At 39.7% G+C, this 20965-nt stretch overlaps 1 protein-coding gene across 2 annotated transcripts in view; it reads right to left on the bottom strand.

Moving 5' to 3' along the window:
* The window catches only part of ANOS1 (anosmin 1), a 79977-nt gene that overhangs the window by 14334 nt on the left and 44678 nt on the right, over positions 1–20965 (bottom strand). For both annotated transcript variants that reach the window (XM_053387264.1, XM_053387263.1), the window contains 4 exons: positions 20655–20717; positions 16323–16545; positions 10711–10895; positions 8863–8992 (listed from right to left, as the gene is read on the bottom strand). In XM_053387264.1, coding sequence (XP_053243239.1) covers positions 8863–8992; positions 10711–10895; positions 16323–16545; positions 20655–20717 — 601 coding nt within the window. The remainder of the gene's footprint in view (positions 1–8862; positions 8993–10710; positions 10896–16322; positions 16546–20654; positions 20718–20965) is intronic.

Raw genomic sequence — 20965 nt, 5'->3', positions numbered from 1 at the left:
GGTGTTCCCTTGAGGGTTCCTCAGTTGCTGCCTCCCATCACTTTTCTGCATCCAGCCAGTCCATGGCACAAGGAGGGGGTGCTTTAGGGAGCATACCCAAACTGTAGGATTTTGCTACCCCTTCTGTAAAAAGATATCTATACGAGCCACAGTAATAAGTGGCCTATCTGCCTTAGCCAGATAACATGAGGTTAATGCCATCTAACCACTCATCAAAAACTAGCCTAGTTTAGGATTGTTAACATCAGTTCGACTTCAGCCCCTCACTGCTTAAGGAATGACAAATGCCCAATGATGCAGTATTAGATTCAGAAAATTTAATCCCCCAGATTGAACTAGCAGTTGTAATTTAGCATATGATATAGTAGCATTATCTTGAGAAAGCAAGAAGTGTATAGCTATTGATAGACTTGTTGTTGTTGTTGTTATTTTATTTGTACCCTTCCTATCCAGTTTGGTTGCCCCAGCCAATTGAGCTGCGAGAGAAACCACATGTCTACTATGCCATACTGAAATGCTGCTATAGTATTTTGAAAACCACACTTCATTTTGAATGTCATATTCACTATGACATCAGCATATTCACACTGCTGGAGGAAGAGGGGTGCGGGGGAGTGCACTGCCCCTGGCACCGCGATCCCGGTGGGGTGCAATCGCGGCTGTACCCCCGCAGGTGGTGTGCCATGCCCCCAGGATGCGCGTCACGCCCCTGCGGGTGGTGTGCCATGCCACGCCCCCCGGTTCCAGAGCATGAAGCTCCCCCACTGCATATTCACTATACAAAAAATGCATTTGCTTTGAAAATACAAAGAGAACTCAAATTCTCTAGGACTAGTTTCTTTAGCATTTAGCCTAAATGAAGTAACATTTGCACACTCTCCAGTATTTTAAAATTTCAGTGATGTATTATGCTAGAGATAAAAAAGAGGAAAGAATAGATAGTGTACACAACAGAAGAAAATATTTGTGAGAGGTGAACTTTTTAAAAAACCAGTTTAATGGCAAGGAATCATGGGAATGGTTTTCTTTTGAAGGTGCTGAATATTTATCTGCCTTTAATGGAAGAAGAAGCCACCCTTTGCACCTTTTGTCAAAATCAAAGGAAGATAGTGGCTCCAAAGGAGTGTGTATACTAATATTATGGTAACAGGAGAGTGGCACATTGTTTAAAAATACATTTGCTAGAAAAAATCTTTTGATACTCCTGATGTTTTATTATTATTATTCATTTATACCCCAACCTTTATATGATCAATCTTACTCGGATTGATTTACAAATAAAAACGTGTCCCAGAAAATTAGAAACAATGTTAAACAATAGGAAACAAATGAACAGAAGAATGATAAAACATGCTGCATATTATTCACACAGTGTGTGTGTGTGTGTGTGTGTGTGTACATCCTTCTTTTTGAGCTACTACTTGGCAGTGAGTGAACCATCACTGTAGCAGATATTAACTGTTTTCTGCAGAGTTGTTAAAAATAGAATTGCAAGTGAACATTTTCTCAAAAGTGTAAGCCAAATGAACCCAATTCAAGCTAGAAGAAAAGTTATTGTATTTAACTGAACATTTAAAAATAGACATTGACATTTGCTCATTTAATGCACAGTTCACTTAGTTGTTTTTGTAATGGTAAATAAGATGCCAAATGCACTGTCCATGGCCAGACACATTAAGTTCATCCAATAAACTCCAAGATTAACGAGTTCACTGAAAAATCCTCTCATTTGTGGTATACAAACTGACACAACTACAATTAAGGAAGATAGGACTTCCTACTTAGAGATTAGTAGATATGAAATAATTCATTATCATGGGAGAAAATTGAATTGTATGTGCTTCCATCTTGACACATCCCAGTCAAAGTCCTGCGTTGTAAACAAAGCAAATTTATTGCTGTGTTTTGCTCAACACTTCTGAGCAATGTAAACATTACTTGCATGATGGGGGGGAATGTTTACTTCTCAGAACAGTTTAGCTGTCTTACTATAGTATTCTCTTTTTTTCCTCAGGTAAATTGCTATGTTTTGGAAAGAGGAGACAGGCAATTGTTGTCTTACCTCTAGTTTCCTTTCATTTGCCTGCGCTTCTATTGAAGGGTAAAATGGGTATATGCCTTTTGATTTTCCCAGCACATCCTGCTTTGTTTTTCTCTCCTCATAGCCTGCAGAAAGCATAGAGGGAAGGCAAGCAAGGCAAGGCACAGAATGACTTCTGAAATAGCCAAGACCATGCCCACCATTAGGAAAGGGCTGCACTGCTAAGAGGTTTACTGATCTGGCAAGAGCAGTATGGTTAGACATTTCCATAGAAGCCAACTCCTTAGGGCCTGAGGTCCCTTTGCCCCCCCCTAAAATATTTGAGGGGACAGCCCTCCCCCATTGATGGAATTTTCCATTCAAATGGTGTGTGTGTGCTGTATCTTGTAATTGATTATTTGGAGCGGGGCTTACCTGCCCCCACCAATATTTTATTCAAGTTGGCAACCCTGTGTTTCACCTGTGCCAAGACAGTACTAGAGTCTGTCATGTGTAGTTGTTGGTAGACCATACCTTCTATAAAACTTGAATACCTAATTTTACAGTCTTGACATTCTGTAATAATGTATCAGCTTTCCAGTCCACAAATCTGTCCCTTCATTCACCATCTCTAAACCCAATATGGATGGGCATATTTGTGTGAGGTAAAGGCCTGTCATTAGAAGATGAAAAGCATGCACAATATTAGTTTGACTGCTACTGTTGCATGTTACGTTACCATCAAGTTATGAGGCTATTCAGCATACCTATTCTATGTGAAGGAATTATACTGAATATGTTTGGGTGTTCACAGATGGATATTTGTCTTTTTTTAATTCAGCCCTTGGTGGTCAGTTATGTAGTCAAGGCAAACAATAAACAGATGGGTTTTGGTTTAGTTCACAGAGCTATCCTTATTGTGAACAAGCCTTGGACTAAGCAATGTGACAGATATAACACCTTTCACTCCAAGAAAGCAATAGCCTCTGAGTCAAGATTAACATCACACTTGCAAAACACTGCAAATACAGCAATTGGCTAACAAGCACCAAACAAACTATGCCCATGAGGTATTTGTTTCTGTCCTTAATCAGAAAGCTTCATTACAACTTTAAATCATGATTCCAGTTCCTTTTCCAACCTAGATTTCAAGTTTGAACACAGCTCCACCAAGTCTATGGAAACTTCTCCTTCAAACAGAAGCCAATTTGCAGTGTGGTTTGCAAATTAAAGCTGATCAGTCTAGACAAAGAAGAGCCTTTCCAAAAGCAAAGCCAAACTCTGCCTACAGGGTTTTTTCTTGAGCCATGGTTTAGTTTTAGTTTTATTAAAGATCAACAGTTGGATACTGATTGTTTAGCAAAAAAAATACTATCCAAGGGATAGCCCTGACCCCAAATTTTACAGTTGGGATTCCTCTTGGTGTAAATTTGAAGACTGGTGCTGGTACAGTAGTATACAACCCAGTGGATTCAGTTAGGGTGAGGATGGAGTGATCTCTGCATGAATAGGTGCAGGCATGCAAGGTGTTTTAGTCTATGCTAATCCTCTAGTTGCAGACAACTGACAGAGACAACAGTGCAGACTAAGTAGCCTACACAGCCAGATGTAGTCAGTGTTAGGGAAACCCCATCCAGGGATGTTTTACCTTCTCATTTGCTAGAGTGTCTAGTAAGTAACCAAATAATCATCTGATAATGTCTCAACAGGCCACAACTATGGTGGAGTTGCCCTGGCTATAGAGATAATGAGGCAACATTACCCCCATTTGGTCAGGTAAGTATAGGTTGTAGTTCAGTTTGCTTTCAATAATTCTTGAGTAGGTCTCCACAGTAGGTGGACAGAGCTATGGCAAGTTGCCTGATAGCTTAAACTCTACTCTCAACACAGGCAATTGGTGAGAAGTCATAGAGGATTAGGTAGATTTGACATCCAGATGTGAGGTCTTGACATGTATTGCCAGGCAGGTTGAGGAAGAAGATGATATAAAGCAGAGTCACCCCTGGTTCCTGGCCCTGGCTGCCCTGAGAATCCATAACCTGCCCGAGGCCACTAAAATTACCATTGAAAATGTATCACATCTGGATGAACATTAGTGTTGCATATTTAACTGGTGAGCATACTTAAACGGTGAGAGAAAAGAAAGAGAATAAATGAATTCATTCCACAATGTGTGCCATAGGGGGAAAGTACATAAGAATCTGGAAAACTCGTTTTCAACTGTGTGTGTAACTGCAGGTTTAGCTATAAATTCAAAATCCTTTTACACTTTAGATGAGAGTGCTTTTCTCTTCTAATTTAAGGTGGGATCACCCACGGCTCTCTCTTTTAAAAAAAAATGTAACTCTTTAAAGGACCATTGAACCTGAACCACAGACAAGTTTCCAATTATTAAACAGCTTCATGGCATATACAAAGGGATATGCTTTGCCCACTGGAATTGGCACATACAAACCAGCTGTGCAACAATATAAAAAAAATTCATTGGCCCCAAAGGAACAGCAGAGAGAATTTTATTGCTACCAGTGGGAGTCTGTTCTGCTTTTACAAACACTCTGTGTATGTGTATGCATGAAATCACAATACAGCATAGGCACTTATGTCCTGTGAAAACAATACTGCCCGCTTCACTTACTCCTGATTTTGTAGGAAATGCTAACACCATTCACCTTAGAGAAGAAAATCTGTTTCCAACTTTTGGACAAGAATACGTATCTGTTCGTTGATAGGACATAATTTTGGTTCTGCTATCATGGCATTGTACAGGCGTTCAACATAGTGCAGAGAACACTAAACAGATTTAAGGTCACATTCAATCTTACAACTAATCTGCAGGTATGTACTCAACTCTCAGTGGCGCATGTCCTTTTCTTATTATAAAAGTCATCTTGCCAAATGGCAAAACTCATGCCTGATTTCTGGGATGGGGTTGCTTTTTCGACATCCCCACCAGCTTTTTACTCAAGTCAGTACTCAAGTCCCAAAAACCATGTACAAAAATTCTGCTGTCTCAACAAGCATTAAAGCACACACATCTTCCTCGTCATTCTATCCATTATGTTTCTCATCATTCTTCAACAAGTGCTGTATTCCCAGATTTATTTCCAGGTAGCTGAAAGCTGTTCTCAAAAGCAGTGACTAAAGGCAATTCACTAGATGTGAATGGGGTGAGGGGAAGACACACTATGTATGCCGCTTTGAAAGAAATGTGGGATAAGTAAAAATCTGAGACAGGTAGATGTAAAGTAACTCTTCTAGGAGCTTATTGTGTCAGCTGTAAGAAGATGTCTTCCCTCTTGCATCAATTGAAACAGAATGAAGAGGTGGTTGCTACTTGAGTATATAGACATAAATATCCTGATCCAGAACTCCTGTACAGATTCAGATATAACCCAAAACAGATTGCATCCAAAATGTGAGGGAGAACATATTTCATTCAAGAAGAAATACATGCAAACATATCAATGTCAACTGGATACTGTTAACCTCAAGAACAGTAGAGTGCTCACTGCCTTCTGCTGCACCTATGGTTCTTGAGATAAGAGCAATGCAGTGTTACCCAGAAATTTAAGAATGCTTAGATTCCATTAGGTTTCAGTCAATGGTGCTTAAGTACACAGTTAAGAGCTTGAACCCCAATGACTGCAATGGGAGTCAAGCATGCTTAACTCTATCTAGATTGCACCCAAGACCATAAAATACAAATTTAGCAACAACAAAAAGCATACTAGCATTGCATAAAACGTATTATAATGAATTTCTGAACCTCTTAACCATATTGTATAAGAAACAAACTGCTAAGATTCATTTTGTTTAAATTTGCCAAGTTCACCTTCACCTATGAAGAAAAACGTCAAGTATTTCAGTGACAATGAAAAAGCTGTCAATAACATTTTTATGGAAGATCAGGTTAACCTTAATGAAGCAAACCAATGAACAGCCCTTCCTACATGTTATACCTCTTTGTGTCTTAATTTAGAAAAAAATAACAATATATAACTCCTGAAACTTTGATAGGGCTTGTGACTTTCAACTGCTGGAGCCCTTGAACCTGCAATTTCTGAAAATTAAGCTCATATTAGAGCAATATATAGTTCTGCTATAATTCTTCAATTATGTACTTTTCTATTAAGGTGCTTTTTAAAAAGCATAATGCAAAAATAGGTATAACCAGCTCTATAAGCTATCACATGTGCAAAGGAGATGGGTTTGCAAAAACACAGCTGCTGCTACTACTACTACTTCTCAAAGTACAATATATATGCAATAAATACCAACACACACTGGTAGCCTACATACACCTGTATGCATGAGAATGAAGCGCTATGTTGCTCACACACAATACTGATAGTCTGTGCCTGTCAACTGTCAATAAGAGCAGCTGTATCATTTAGTAAAGATTAAACAAAATGTAAACTAAAACACAACCCTGTTTCTTTCTCTTATTTGATGAGTTCCAAGCTGTTATTAAACTAGAAAAACAAGTTCTGGCCTGACTCAAGTTGGTATCAGTATATAAAGCCTATGTTGAAAGCAACTTATGATAGAATACACAAGTTTATCTCTGTCAATCCTACTAAATATAACTCTTGTAGATCTAAAAGCTGTATTACAAAACTGGCTAAGTTAATGTACCTGTGAATGAGAAGAACAAGTAAAAAGCAATTGTTTGTTGCAGTTGTAGAATTCAGATTGCTTTTCATCAAATATGTTATTTAGCAATGCTTAGTACTCCAGTTGACTAAGAGGTATTTAAGCCCTATTTGGGAATTAATAACTCCTGTGTTTGACGACATTGGAGGTAGGAATAGGGGTCCCCTGCCACTCACTTGACACCAACATGTATTTTGTGAACCTCTTGGGGAGGGGCCCCCAATTGTTTACTGATCCATTTTCCAAGGAAACCTTTTCAAATACCACTATATGTGTGAAGGTGTTCTCTTCAAACACAGCACTCATATTTATTAAATGAAATATGAATGGGATCTTTCATCTTTGTTTCAGATTGCACATCCCCAGTAATTATGCAAGCATTGTTGATTTGGGATTCTATTCCATGCTGATACTTCAGCATATATGTTCTCGTTAAGGTATATGGCCGAATAAATTCATTTGTTTTAACAAGTTTTTTTTTAAGAGACTATTTAATCTGAGGCCATTTTAAAAAGCAAACAAGACGGTGTGGGAATCATTAAAGGAACACGGTAAGAACAAATTTTGCTGACAGTGCAAGCCTTTATTACTCCCACTAAACTTCACCTAAATTTTATCCTGATTGAGGCAGCAGGAAAGGAATCTGTTCATTTGTATTGCATCCCATTCTGTGACAACAGAGCCTGCTAACACCAAAGGAATGAGAAACCTATTAACACTTCCTAGTGTCTATTGATAGGTTCTCACATGCTTTTCAGAATGTGATATTCACTACATGAAAAGAAATCTACTATGGGACAGCAGGATTATGCTTTCAGGTTTTCAAAAACTATATCATTTTGCACTTATGAAAGAGGAAATAGATTATAAAATGTCAGCCTTCAAATAGTATTGACACCAATGTTTTTTTAATACACGTATTAACCAAATTATAAACTTTTTGTTGTACCTTGGTTGGCTGGCATTTTATATATATATAAAATACACACACACACACAATGGCGCATACAAACCTAAAGGTCATCATTATTTCACAGCATATAAAAATTTGCCTCCTTTGAGAAGTTAAAAATTAATAGCAGCTAATCACTATCAATTGTAAGAATGGAGCCACTCTAAGATACTATAACTGAGGAAGTAATCACAACTTTGTCCAATAATTATTGCTTGCTGTTTGCAGGATTTTAATAATGTTTGTGTTAAAAACACTTTAAATATGTTGAGTGAATTGGCCATGGACTCAGAAAATATATTGTTGGACCACCAGCACAGTCACACAACAGTTTGAGCTTAATGTAGCACTGAATTGAATATAATAAGGGTTTCACATAATAGCACTATTACCCTATCAGAACGTTTGTAGCAGTACACCATAAATGAAACAGGTCTTTTTAGTGTATTTTTGGATTATATATATATTTTTATAAGCATTAAGGTATTATTTGCAGAGAGACATTGGGGCTTTTCCTTTTGGAACTTACTTATGAACCAGAGGAAGCTGAATGGCTCTTGTTAAGGACTAGACTAATCCAGTAACTCTAGTGTTTTTAAAGTTTAGTGGATTATTAAATGCTCCTAATTTAAAAGAAAAGAAAACCAGAATTTACACACACTAAAGAAAGTATGTCTTAATTTTTTTCCAGAGCAATTGTTTATGTGTGAAAACATGATTATGTCATGAAACGTGTTTGGAAAATAAAAGCAACATACAATGAGATAGAAATGCTGCATCCTAGTAACAGCATAAACAGAAGCAAATAAGAGACGGAAATGAAATTCTAAATGTTCAAAAACTGTTTCCTTAAAATGGCAAGAAGTCAGAATCACTAGTAAAGCTTAAATATAAGCCAAACTGTATTAGACGCTGACCAGGCCAGCAGATAAACAGTCTCAGATTATTTTCACATTTGATGTTCCATGTTGCACAAATACATAAAGAAATCTCAGTTGTTATTACTAATGATACTTTTCAAAGAAACTGAAATGGGAGGCCTATTCATTACAGCATTGCTTGAAGGATCAATGGCACCTTTAAAAAGAAAATGATAAACTACCTTGAAGCCATTCATAAAGGCAATGATTCAATGAATGAAGAATCACCTGTTGGGAAATTGCAACCACAGAAACGTAGAGGATTGGGTTGCATTCCAGGTAAAGACAGATGTGATATGCTCAATGTTGACACCAACCTTTTGAAGAGCGGAAGTGTTTGCTAGGAGCTGTGAAGCCTCTAGTTCCATGCACGTTAATGGCAGCCACTCGGAATTGGTACCACCTGCTTGGCCTGATGTCGGACAGTTGTATTCTCTCCTCTGTAGTCTGCAGTAGGAAACCAGGTTAACATAGAAACTTAGTTTACTCTGAGTGAATCCTGTATTCACTTATACTTTGTTTATTCAGGAAGGCAGAAGCCTTGGGTCATGGTTTTCCCCTTCTTCATATCCTTGGGTACACAGAAAATGGCCTTATGTCAAGCAACTCTTTGTTTATTGAGTCTTTCCTGTGCTACCTGATAAAGGGTGGAATTCAAAGTAGCACTAAGGAGATCAATATCAGCATATGCTTGCCACATGGACCAATTTCCATTCTCCTCCCCCCACCCCCACCCATGAGCTGTTCTTAAGGTTCTCCTGACCTTGCAGTGCCAATTTGGGGAGGCATAGCAGGAAAGAGGGAGGGAGCCCTATTGTGCTAGAAGGACTTGCTGCTCTGGCTCCCATTAGTGCAATGATTTAGTTGAATCAGGGCCTTAATTTAACTAAAGTTTCTACAGATTGAACCTGGGACAGTCTGCATGTAGAGCAAGTGAACTACCACTGAGCTATCTCAACCATATGAACTTGTGAACCACAGATGTAGGTTGGATCTTCATTAGTAATTTCACACCACACCATTTTGTATGACTAGCTGTATTTCACTCCTTCATGGAATGTGTTCCTTAGGTAATGCAACACTAGGGTTGCCATATTTCAAAAAGTGAAAATCCAGACAAAAAATCAGTTGAGCTTTTTAAAAAAAATTGAGTTTTTGAGCTATTTTTAATGAAAGTCACCAAAATCTATACTACCAACATGGGCTGCCATATGGCCAGATTTTCCCCGACATGTAAGCGATTTCTGCCCGGACGTTGTTTATAAGGGCTAAATACCAGCTGTGTCCGGGAAATTCTGGACAGATGGCAACCCGATGCAACACCAAGAACATTTATTTGCCATAGATGGGAATTTAACTTAGCTTCTTTTAGAGTTTCCCTGTATAGTAGATGAAAAAAGTTTTTTCTCTACGCTACCTTCAGTCCATCAACTGTAAAATGGAACCTATCCCAGATGCAACAGATTAACAAAGACATGCCTCTGTATGCAAGCCCAAGCAACACAACATTGAACAATGCATCTATGAATGAATACCAGGGATCAAGATTTTTGCTATACTTGTTTTTGGCAAGTAAGGGAAGCTCTCTCCCAACCCTGGAGCCGTGAAACAGAACTGGAGATGACCTCCACCCCTCAAAGCCCAAAAGCTCAGCAGAAGTCTGGAATTTTTATTGGCTCTGTGCTTGTCAGACATATCAAGCCCCCAGCTCCTGTCTCCAGCTGCAGGCTTCCCTCTGTGTCTGATATTTGACACCTAACAGGCACAGAGCAAGCCAATGTTTCCCCACCTTGGAGCTGAAGTCAGGAGTTCCATGGCTTGCTCCTGCACCTGGTGAGTCTTCTGAGTCCCCAGAAAGCACAAAGTCAAGGCAAACCACGGACTCCTGTCTTGTTCTGAGCTTAAGGGGACCAGGGGTTTCTTTTTAAATTGGCAGAATCAGTCATCTACGCTTAACCCTGGAACGAGGAGCAGCAATTTTTATGGACCTCGCTTCACTTCTTGGTGCAGCAAAAGTCTAGATTAAAGGCTGCACTTTGGAGGAAGTGAGTCTCTGGGACAACAAATTCATAGCTGGCCACGAAGACCAGCCAAAACTATTTCACTGCCTGATACTCAGGATGAATGGCCTGAAAATAATGCAGATTTATGTAGAAAGGACTAACCTGAGCTACAGTTTGCCAACTGGTAGCATCATCTTCGCTGGGATGAATCCCATAGTTCCATCTCCTTTGCACCACATAAAGCACAGGCTCAATAGAGATATTGAATTTTGAAGACCACTTCACTTCCAGCTGTCCAGATTGAAGTTCACTGAATTTTAATTCTTTTCTGGGTTTCAAAGGGACACCTGAAACGTAAGTGATGCATGCAAAAAAGCTCTGCGTAAGTAAATTTGTGGCTCAACTATATATTACTACCACTAAATTTATAGCCCAAAGAGGTCTATCCTCATTATCATGCACTTTATCTTACTGTTCTTCTCCAGTGACTGAATCAGAACAGAAGCATATTGATGAGTCACACTACTCAACCACAAGCCATCCCAAGAGTTGCAAACAGTGCCTGTGGTTGCAATGACATCTTCAAGAGCTTCCATTAGTGCCCACAAAGCTTCTGCGCCACTTCACACAGTCATGAGGTGGCCAAGGTGGTTACCTGTCCCCGCCTCCCCCCCCCAAGAAGTATGTAGAGCTTAAGGAGGAAGCTTTAAGAGAAATGCTCTTTCCCACTTCCTCTTGTAGCACTCTGTGATTTCAAGGCTCAGGTTAAATCTACTGAATCCAACTTTTACCCAGATGGCTTAGGAAGCAGTGAACTGTGCACACACAGTTTCTCTTCCTGTGTCTTGGGGTGGTGGGGCTGAGCCAGGGGAGGGAAAAATAGTGACCAAACAGGGGTGGCACCCCCAGAACTTGTTGAAAAATCAAAATGTTCCCATTGGTGACCCCTATTCCACTACATTTATTTGATTGGTAGTACTGGTGAGTTTACAAAATGAAACCAGCTATTTAATTCCTCCAGGTGATCCTTTCTGCAAAGAAAGTCAAGACTGAAGCAAGCTCTTTGCATATGCAGCCATTTATAGCAGCAAGCAGCCATTTCTGTGACCACGGTGGCTGCAAAAGGCATCACCATACTAGGAAAGCAGCTGCTAGCTATTACATACTGTTTCACATTGGGAATTAGCTTCAGAATATGGTACCTATAGAAAGGTTTTCAAGGCATTGGAGTGGAATAAAGCCAACATCTATGTCATAATATAATATACAGGTTAAATGGGGTGGTGGTGGCAGAACTCACATATTAAGAGCCCCACAAGTATTAACAAATTTCTATGTAATATTGTTAAATGAGACATCACCTTTAGATAAAACTAAAGGCTCAGCCTTGACCAGAGTATAGAGTTCTAAAATGGACTGCACATTCAGTACAGCAAACATAGAAGCCCAGTCGGTGAAAACTGTAATTGAAACAAGATTACTGTTTTCACTGACTGCTCTATGTTTGTTCTAAAATTCTCATCAACCTTTGCACACCCTTATCCCACATGTAATATGGTTCCCTGCCCACTTTCCACATGATTGGCTGCCACTTGTGAGGAAGGGCACAACACTGTGCTGTAAGTTCACAGGTAAGTGTACTTACATCTTGCAAAAAAATGAGAATACCTTAACAGTTACAGTGGTACCTCGGGTTACGGACGCTTCAGGTTACAGACTCCACTACCCCAGAAATAGTACCTTGGGTTAAGAACTTTGCTTCAGAATGAGAACAGAAATCGTGCTGCTGCGGTGAGGCAGCAAAAGGAGGTCCCATTAGCTAAAGTGGTGCTTCAGATTAATAACAGTTTCAGGTTAAGAATGGACCTCCAGAATGAATTAAGTTCTTAACCTGAGGTACCACTGTACTGGTTTTAGCAGCTGCTCCACATTTATCATAATAGGCAGTTCTGCTTCCAGAGAGGTCAAGCTGGAATTTCTCTCTCCCCTCCAATCCCATTTTTTGAAGTGACTGCAGATTTAGAGGACTGTTTGAGATTTACATAAATTCCCAGCTTAGTTTATGACTTTGGCAAAATCTGAGGTTTATTGTTTCAACTTCTACACTTCTATGGATAAACAAACCACCTTTCCTAGAGATCGAAAAACAGACCCTTTCTCCAAGTGTTCCAATGTATTACACACACACACACATGAGAGACAGAGAGAGAGAGAACCCTAAAATTGCCAGGAATAAAGCATATCATCAAAAGCTGATACATTTATTTCTGGATATCACTAGATAGCCACCAGTCTTTGTACACTGTAACTAATATTGCTAAGAATGATATTTCAGCTTTATGCATTTGAAAATCCATGCTTAATTATTATGTATAATAACCCTCCAATCTGCATGCTGAGAAACCTTCCATCTGTTTTACATTAGGGTTCGTTGGATTCACTTGATTGGAACTAACTTAGCCCCCCTGGTGGCTGTAATTGTGTTCAGATGGTTCTCATGAGTGCAAGCAGAACATAGCACAAGTGCATTTTGGAATATTCCAATACAACCAGAATAATCAATTTCAAGTCCAGATGTACATTTGCAGTCATTTAGAAATGTGCTTTTTATTAGATACAAAGATTTGTATCCATCATTGAAGCACAAATTAGTCCTCTGAACTCCAGATTTCTTGGCTTTTGGAAAAATGTGTACCTCTTGGCCTTTTACTGGGTTAATACCAGACAGGTTTTATTTCTTGTCTCCCCCCTGCCATTAGTTATTTTATTTTTTTACATGCAGAGCTGCCGTTGTGGAAACGTTGTTGTCCACCATGTAGACTTAGCATTAAATGGTGACAGGTTGGGCTGAACTTCCACAGTAGGCAGTATTCAAAAGAACATCAAAGGCTTACTAGCTTAGATTCTAAATTTAGATCCTACAAACCTGTGTGGCAGCTTGAGTAGCAGCACATGGAACACAAATCAAGTTCAAGACACCAGTGCTCCTCAATAAATTATAAGAACAAATATAGATTTGATGCATTAAGAGCAGTTAAGTCAGGTTCTCCAACAACAAATAAATAAATCTCCTTTTAGCCACAGCACATATTATCAAGAATTGTAATGCCTTTGTAAGTTACAATGAATATCTGAAGTATGGTGAAAGTTAACCTTCACACCCAGTGTGTGTCAACATCCAGATACATCAGAAAAAAATGATAATCAAAATGTAATTGGCAGCATTCATTACTATTACTCCCCAAAGATGGTCCTGTGAATGGGCGGCTCTCAAGCCTGGATAAATGGTCAAATGCCTGCTTTGGAAGAGGTTATACTCCCCCTGAAGGAGCAGGTTCATATTTTGGTGGGGTGCTGCTCAATCTCTGTCACTAGAGGCTCGAGTGACCTCAGCGGCTAGGAATATCTTTACCAACTATGGCTGGCAAATTGGATCATCCTAACAGAGGGTCCATGTTGTGCTTGGCCCTGGAACTCTTCCCCAACTGGCTTGTGGGCGGGGCTTGCCCCGCTCCAGCCGGTGATGCCACACTTATGCCACTGGCCTTTAGCCAATCGGCAGCGTTGGCAAGTTTGGGGGTTGGGGGTATTTATTTGGCAGCACGACGTGGGGACTCCCTCTTGCTTTGCACTGCCGAACACCCGCCTGCCCACCCGTTAATTAGGTCATGTTTGACCTTGCTTTGGACTTTGGTTGCTCACCTGTTTTGGAACGGAGGCCGGGTAGGAATTTTTTCCAACGTGGCAGATTGGCTGTGGCCACTTGGTTTTTGCCTACCTCTTAGCAATCATCACAACTTTGTAAGGTTTGGCAGTTAGGCATTGGTTTAGGGGAATGTGGGGAGGGGAGGTGCGGCCATCACCTGCCCCTCCAATTAATAGGGTATTCCATTAAAGGAATCCGGGGGTCTGGATCTTGTCCAAAGCCCAGAGACGGGCTAGGACCATGCCAGGAGCCCCGGGAACCCCAGGGGTGAGCACCAGTCAATATACATTGATGAAGCTTCCCTTGCTGGTAGTTTACCCTTTCAGGCTTCCTGCAGGGTGGGGCAGGAGCCAGTTATAGTTTTGATACCAATGCCTAAGCCAATACCAGTCACATTTGTGTATTTAATAAAGTTGTGGCCAAAATTTGCCCATTAACATCAAAACTAAATTCTGTCTCCACTGTGTCTTTATTACCATGGGGGATAGCTCTTGGAGCTCGGAGCACAAGACAGATAACATCTGTTTCTGGACTGGAATACTGGTCCACGACTGTACATACACTGATGAGCCTCAGCTTGGATTCCTGCAATGAATTTTGTATGGGGCTGCTCAAAATTCATCTCCGATCATCAGCATTCCCCCATATATGTCAATACTCACTAAATTAAGGGCATTTGCTATAGTGTATGAATTGTTTTTCTCAAGCACAGTTTGCCTCTGCCCCTCTCCCCACCCCAAAAAACTTCCAGCACACTTCCAGCATGTTCCAGTTTCTGGCAGAAGAGCTAACCATGTAATCACCTACAAGCAACAACTCCGATTAGAGTCAGGATTTTAAAAATAAATGTAGGAGTGCATTCAAACATGCAACACCCAATAAGTGGGTGTTACCAATATTGTCTGTTCTGCCATCCCTTTCCTGTGAGGATATATCTAAGAGTCACTAAGGTGGGAATGGAGAAGAAGGTCAACCAAGGTTAATCATTTTTCATTATTACAGAGGGTCTAATCCCATGTCCATTAAATCTAGTGAAATAAGTGAATTATTCATTTGAAATATCTTTCTGCTTTTAAATCCAAATTAATTCATTCAGCTTTAATCAACTGAAATTTTAAAAAGTATTTTCCTTGGGGGGGGGTTCTATTTTTTATCTTAACCTAACTAAAGTAAGAGTGATGTATCATTCCCATTCCTGTATTATATTTTTTTATAACAATACAAATTTCTTCTACAGTAAAATTTTTCAGAGCATAACATTGTTCTTAAGAAAGTTTGTCTGCTACAACTTCCTGTAAGAAATCATGGGAACTATAATCTTCTGATGCAATAAACTAAAAGCAAGAAGTGCAGTCATGTAAAATCTGACTTCGAAGGCATTTATGAGGAAGAAAACACAACTGTTTTCACCTAAAATGTTAGAAGGTATAAAGCAGTGGTTTTCAACCAGTGTGCCATGGCACCCTGGGGTGCCTTGAATGATGGTCAGGGGTGCTGCGGGCAAAACTAGCTTGTGTCCCTCTTTCTTTCCCTCCCTTCTGTGATGCCCTTTTGCATCTCTGCCTCCCAAAGGCTTGCACAGCTGTTTATCGCAGCAGCCCTGACTATAAGCTCCACAGGCAAATGGTACCTTTGGGACGCACCTCTTTTTGGGGTGAGGGAAGCTCAGAGACCAGGGGCAGCAGCAGCAGCTGCCCGGAAGACTCACAAGGAAAGGGGAGCACAGAGGAGTCTGAGGGAACACTCCACAAGGGCAGGTGTTCGAAAAAAGGGTGAGAGGCTGCCAGCTCTGCAGGGAAGGGGTGACATAACTGGGCTCCTGATCCCCACAGGGGTGCCAGAGAAAGAATGTAGTTGGCCAAGGAAGTCGTGGACTCAGAAAGGTTGAAAACCTCTGGTATAAAGTAATTCCAGCATTAGCCTGAAGAAACCTTTTGACAAAACATGAACAAGGCTCAACTGAACATTGGAAGCCATCACACTTCTATTCCACCAAAATCACTTTTAAAACTCTTCAGTTGTTTTTTGGGGAGGTTCAGAAGTAACCACATCCACCTCTAATCTCTACCTTTGTATAGGTTTTTTGGTACTTGGCATGTATGTCCACATCCATTGGAACAGCATTTTTTCACGCCAGAGCATTCGCTGTCAGCCTCACAGCTTTCAACACAGGCAGCCGCAAAGCCACTGGCCTTCTCAGGTGCTGGGCAGTCTCCTTGCTTCACCGACAAGATGTATTTGAGGAATTCACAGCTAGTTAAGCATTCATAGTTCTTCTTGGGGAAAAGAGGCTAAAGGGAAAACAAGAAAATTGTACAAAGCCTTCAGTAGGAATATAAAAATATTGCTGAAATATTTCCAAGATGTTGCTGAAAAGATCATTCAGATTACAGGCAGTAGCTGTCCAGCAGAGGTTTCCTGACCTGCTCTTGCTTGCATTTCTGCTGCTTGACAGAAGGCATGGGGAGTGGCAGCAACAAGGTTGGCATGGGGCAAATACAACAGTGGAGCTAATATGGCACTACCACCAGTGCAAATATACAACATCAACATCCTTGCTGCCTCCCCCTACATCTTCTGGTAAGCAGTGGCATGGGAGGTCAGGTGAGCACCACTGCCCTACCCCGACAACCAACTGCTACCAATTACAGGTCTAGCTTTGAGAATTCATATAGATTTATAGCTTCTGAACAATAGCTGCAAAATACAGAATGGTGATGTCTCTGAAGCTGTATCATCATCCCTTACTAAATTAAATCATTTGCCTCTGCCAGGTCTTCCATATAAAGCTTTCCATAGCTACAAATCACTGCAGAACTGATGGCTACATTGCAAACTACTGTATTTGCAAATGAGTATATGCAAATTTATTTCATTCTTCTTAGGGCAAAGCTTTGTGTCGCATTCATATACAAGAAGCAAAAATCCAACTGCTTTTCCTATGAAAAGGGAGCTACAGGAGCAGAAAAATAGCAGGAGGAACAGAAAGTGCTTAATCCTTGATCTGCTCTGCCCCCTAAGCCACTTCCTGCTACCCACTCACTGTGGCTCCTGTCACAAACATGTCTTTGAAACTCCAAAGAGGGGGAGGACCAGAAATGAGTAAGAAAAGGATGAAAAATCCTTTCTATGTCCCAACCCTCATCCACTGCAGCTCTTCCCTGTGAAAAAGCAGCAATCAAGTTTCTGATACAGATGCTTTGTCCATAATGTGGCCTTAGTTCAGTGTTTGCTGTTTTACACATTCTATCCCATCATTTCTTACATTCACACTCACACCCACTTTATACAAAAGCCCCAGAAACACATTTTGTGCTTTAGTGAAATATCACTCATCAGCAATAAATTTACAGCATTTGTTCTTACAGTAGAGCTCAGAATGCCTCCATTCTGATTGTATGGAGAGAAAGAAAGAGCTACATTTATTGAATCACTATTTCACCATATATCATCAGAGATTGCAGTCTGGTTGCCTTTCTATGGCAGCCATGGGCTACAGTGGCTGGCAGAGCTAGAAAGTCTAGAATGATCATCCATGGAAAACAGAGCCTGGGGAAGAACTCTAAGCTTGCTTAACTTATTCTCTCTTTTGGAACCATGATCATAGCCAAATGGTTGCTTTCAAATATAATGCTGGGTAAGGAGATTGTGATTTGTGATTGTAGCTGACAAGGGCAGAGGTTAATAGAAACAAAATGCACCTGCTTTTGTGATTTATGTCTGTGATCAGAAATGGGCAGGTGTACATGTCTGGGTATGTGCCTATATAAAACATCACAAATTTTCAGCTACTTAATTAAAAATCTTTTCTAGTCCCTTGAGGCATAATATGCCTTTGAAGCTTCTGTTCTTCACCCTAGTTCACAACTTATTTTTTTCAGTGAACTGTTAAATGTGCAACTTTTTACTTCTAGCCTTTTAAGTTTCAAGCTTAGTTTCAAACTCAAAATCACTAATTAAACAGGGATATTAGCAGATCCTAACTACAAGTGGGAAGTGTTTATTCTCCCAGTCAGCCAACTCCTTTTACTCAATAAACATCTCACAAACATAACAACTTCATATTATACTTATAGCTCATCCTTGTCAAGCTCATCATTATTCTGATAGGATTCCAGAAGGGGTGTGCTGATACTTTCTTTTGTTTTTTAAACTTGTGTAAGTAATTTCCAAGTTACAAAATCTGAATCCCACTTTCTACACAACAAACCTCCCTTACTGGTACACATCCAGACATCTGAATCAATAAAGAAAAAATTTAAGATTCCTCTTATCCTGTAAGTGCAAGTGTACTTAAAAATAAAAATACATCTGCCCTTAAATTAAAAACCTAGTGCAACTTATTTCTGTCTTATAGTTCCAAAGTCTACTACATTTCTGCTTCAGATTTTACCAGAAATATAGCATGATGTTCCTTATCATGCAGTGAACAGAAATAGGATCCACATTTTACATAAACATTAGATATGTCCAGCAGGGTGATCTACATACGATATGTGATAGCCAATTGGATGTCTGGGATTGAATCCAACCAACGTAGTTTACAAAACCACCAATCTCAAGGAATCTTCTGCACTATCCCTGCCAATGTACAGTTATGCACCTCAGTCACTTTTTACCCAAGCTAAGACACAAGCAAAGTGCTTTTTAATTCCCTTCTACTGAAGTATGATAATCAAGACACATGTGGCAGATGCCTCTATTGCTATGCACTTCAGCTACATAATTTTCATGCAGAAGCTAAGACACAAGAAGCAGCTAGGAATAACTCTTTTTAAAAAAACCTATCTGTTATCGTTTACACTCATAAAAAGGGAGTTAAAGAACACAAGATCCCACTTAGTTTAAATGAAACCAAGTCAATGTAGCTTGGTTGTTGCTACTAGTAGCTGTGCATTAGGCCCTGTTAAAAATGAGTTGCCATAATTTAAAAACAATTTACAGTGTATGCCAAATAAACCTAAAACTTAATGAAGTTGTAAACATCAAGCTTGCAAATTTTGTTGGAATTTTAGTTGGTCTTATGGATCTGGTTTTATATATAACTTTAAGAGTTTTAATATTATCATTCCCCTATTTTTATATGCATTTTTGTAGTGCTTTGTTAACCACCTTGAACTATGGGAAAAGTGGAGCACAAATGTATAAAATAAAGCTCAGTGCCATTTCCTTAAACCTAAGGGACAGAAGCAAAAACAACAGAGACTAAGCCATTGCAAATTCATGCTGTGTTCAGCCCAATAATGTAATATAGTTCAACAGAGACATGCTGAAATCATATTTAGTGCTATTTAACTACAGTACTGGTGAACAATGTTGAATATATTTAGGTTCCACGGTGGAACCTGGCATAATGCCTCAAGGTAAACAATGTTATGGGAGTGGACTTGTGCAACCAGTTTAAGAGAAATATAGAGGTGGTGAGCTTATGACATTACAGCTTGTTTCCCACGAACAAGTACAGTGCTCACATGATAAGAAGGTCATATCCATCATACCTATTTTGGGATGGTCTTTTCACATAGTACTATAGCTCTAATATAGGCCAACCACAGTTGTTCATGTCTCAGAGATTTCTCTTAGGAAAAGATCTGTGCCCACATAATCACCGCTTTTGCTAAGAAGGATGACAATTTCCACATGTGTATCATCAATAGCTGACATGTATTTTGCATTTACCACTGAATGAAACTATGCTAAGGAGTAGCAGAAAGATGTGCATTGTAGCCAATTCCTAGAGTCTAGATGCTTCTGACACTGCACAACCCTCCTCACAGGCCTAGGCCACCTCAAAAAGCACATGAAAAGCCACTTGTTTGAAAGTACACTCATGCTGAAGTCCTCTTGCATGTGGACAGCTTCCATATCAGTAAGCCAACGTCCAACATAACCATAACGTAGGACTTCAACACCTGCAAGTGATTTTGAGGTACAGTTGCTTTCAAACAATTTCCCATGTGCTGTATGGATGATTGTATCACATGACTGTGTGCACATTTGAATTGGTCAATCAAAAGTTGGTAGGTTACTTTAAGCATTTAAATAAACAAACAAATGTGGAAGACATCTTGCTGTTGCAGCAATGAAAGGAAAAAGGACACTGATGACTCATGTAAACAGCAATTGTACATATAAGACAGCAGCCCAAGAAAGAAAAGTTAATTGACGCATAACAACTTGATAGGAAACTTATAGAATGATACGACAGTAATTATATCAAAGACTCTGAAGACCATTTCAAAATGCTTATGGTCATCGATCAGTTGTAGTGCTGTTCAGCTACTGGAAATAGAGAACATATCCTATTTGTTAGTTCACTGTCATCAAACAAACTCATTTAATAGTGTGAATGAAATATACAGGACAGAATTTTAAAAAGAGGTCTATAGAAATGGCATACCTCACAGAAACTTTGGCAATGGTTTTTCTTCAAGTCCCAGGATTCTTTGCAGGGCTCCAGACACTAAAAAGAAGGAAAAATTAATAAATAAACTGTCAGGAATATATATATGCCTCAACTTGTTCAGCCTACAGGACAAGCCTGTTTATTGGAAGCATTAATAAAAGAAATTTTGAACAGAGTTTATCAGGAAGACAAGGCATGTTCCATAGCTACCGAGCAAAGACTAAAGATAGATGTAATCTAAAAGGAGCTCAGCACTGTGAATGTGCTGTCAACATTCTTTTCATATTAAAGGGAACTAGCAGCAC

This window comes from Podarcis raffonei, chromosome 4 (assembly GCF_027172205.1).
Source record: "Podarcis raffonei isolate rPodRaf1 chromosome 4, rPodRaf1.pri, whole genome shotgun sequence".
NCBI lineage: Eukaryota > Metazoa > Chordata > Lepidosauria > Squamata > Lacertidae > Podarcis > Podarcis raffonei.
Note: the sequence above shows the minus strand (reverse complement) of the source record. Positions and strands in the feature narration are given on the sequence as shown.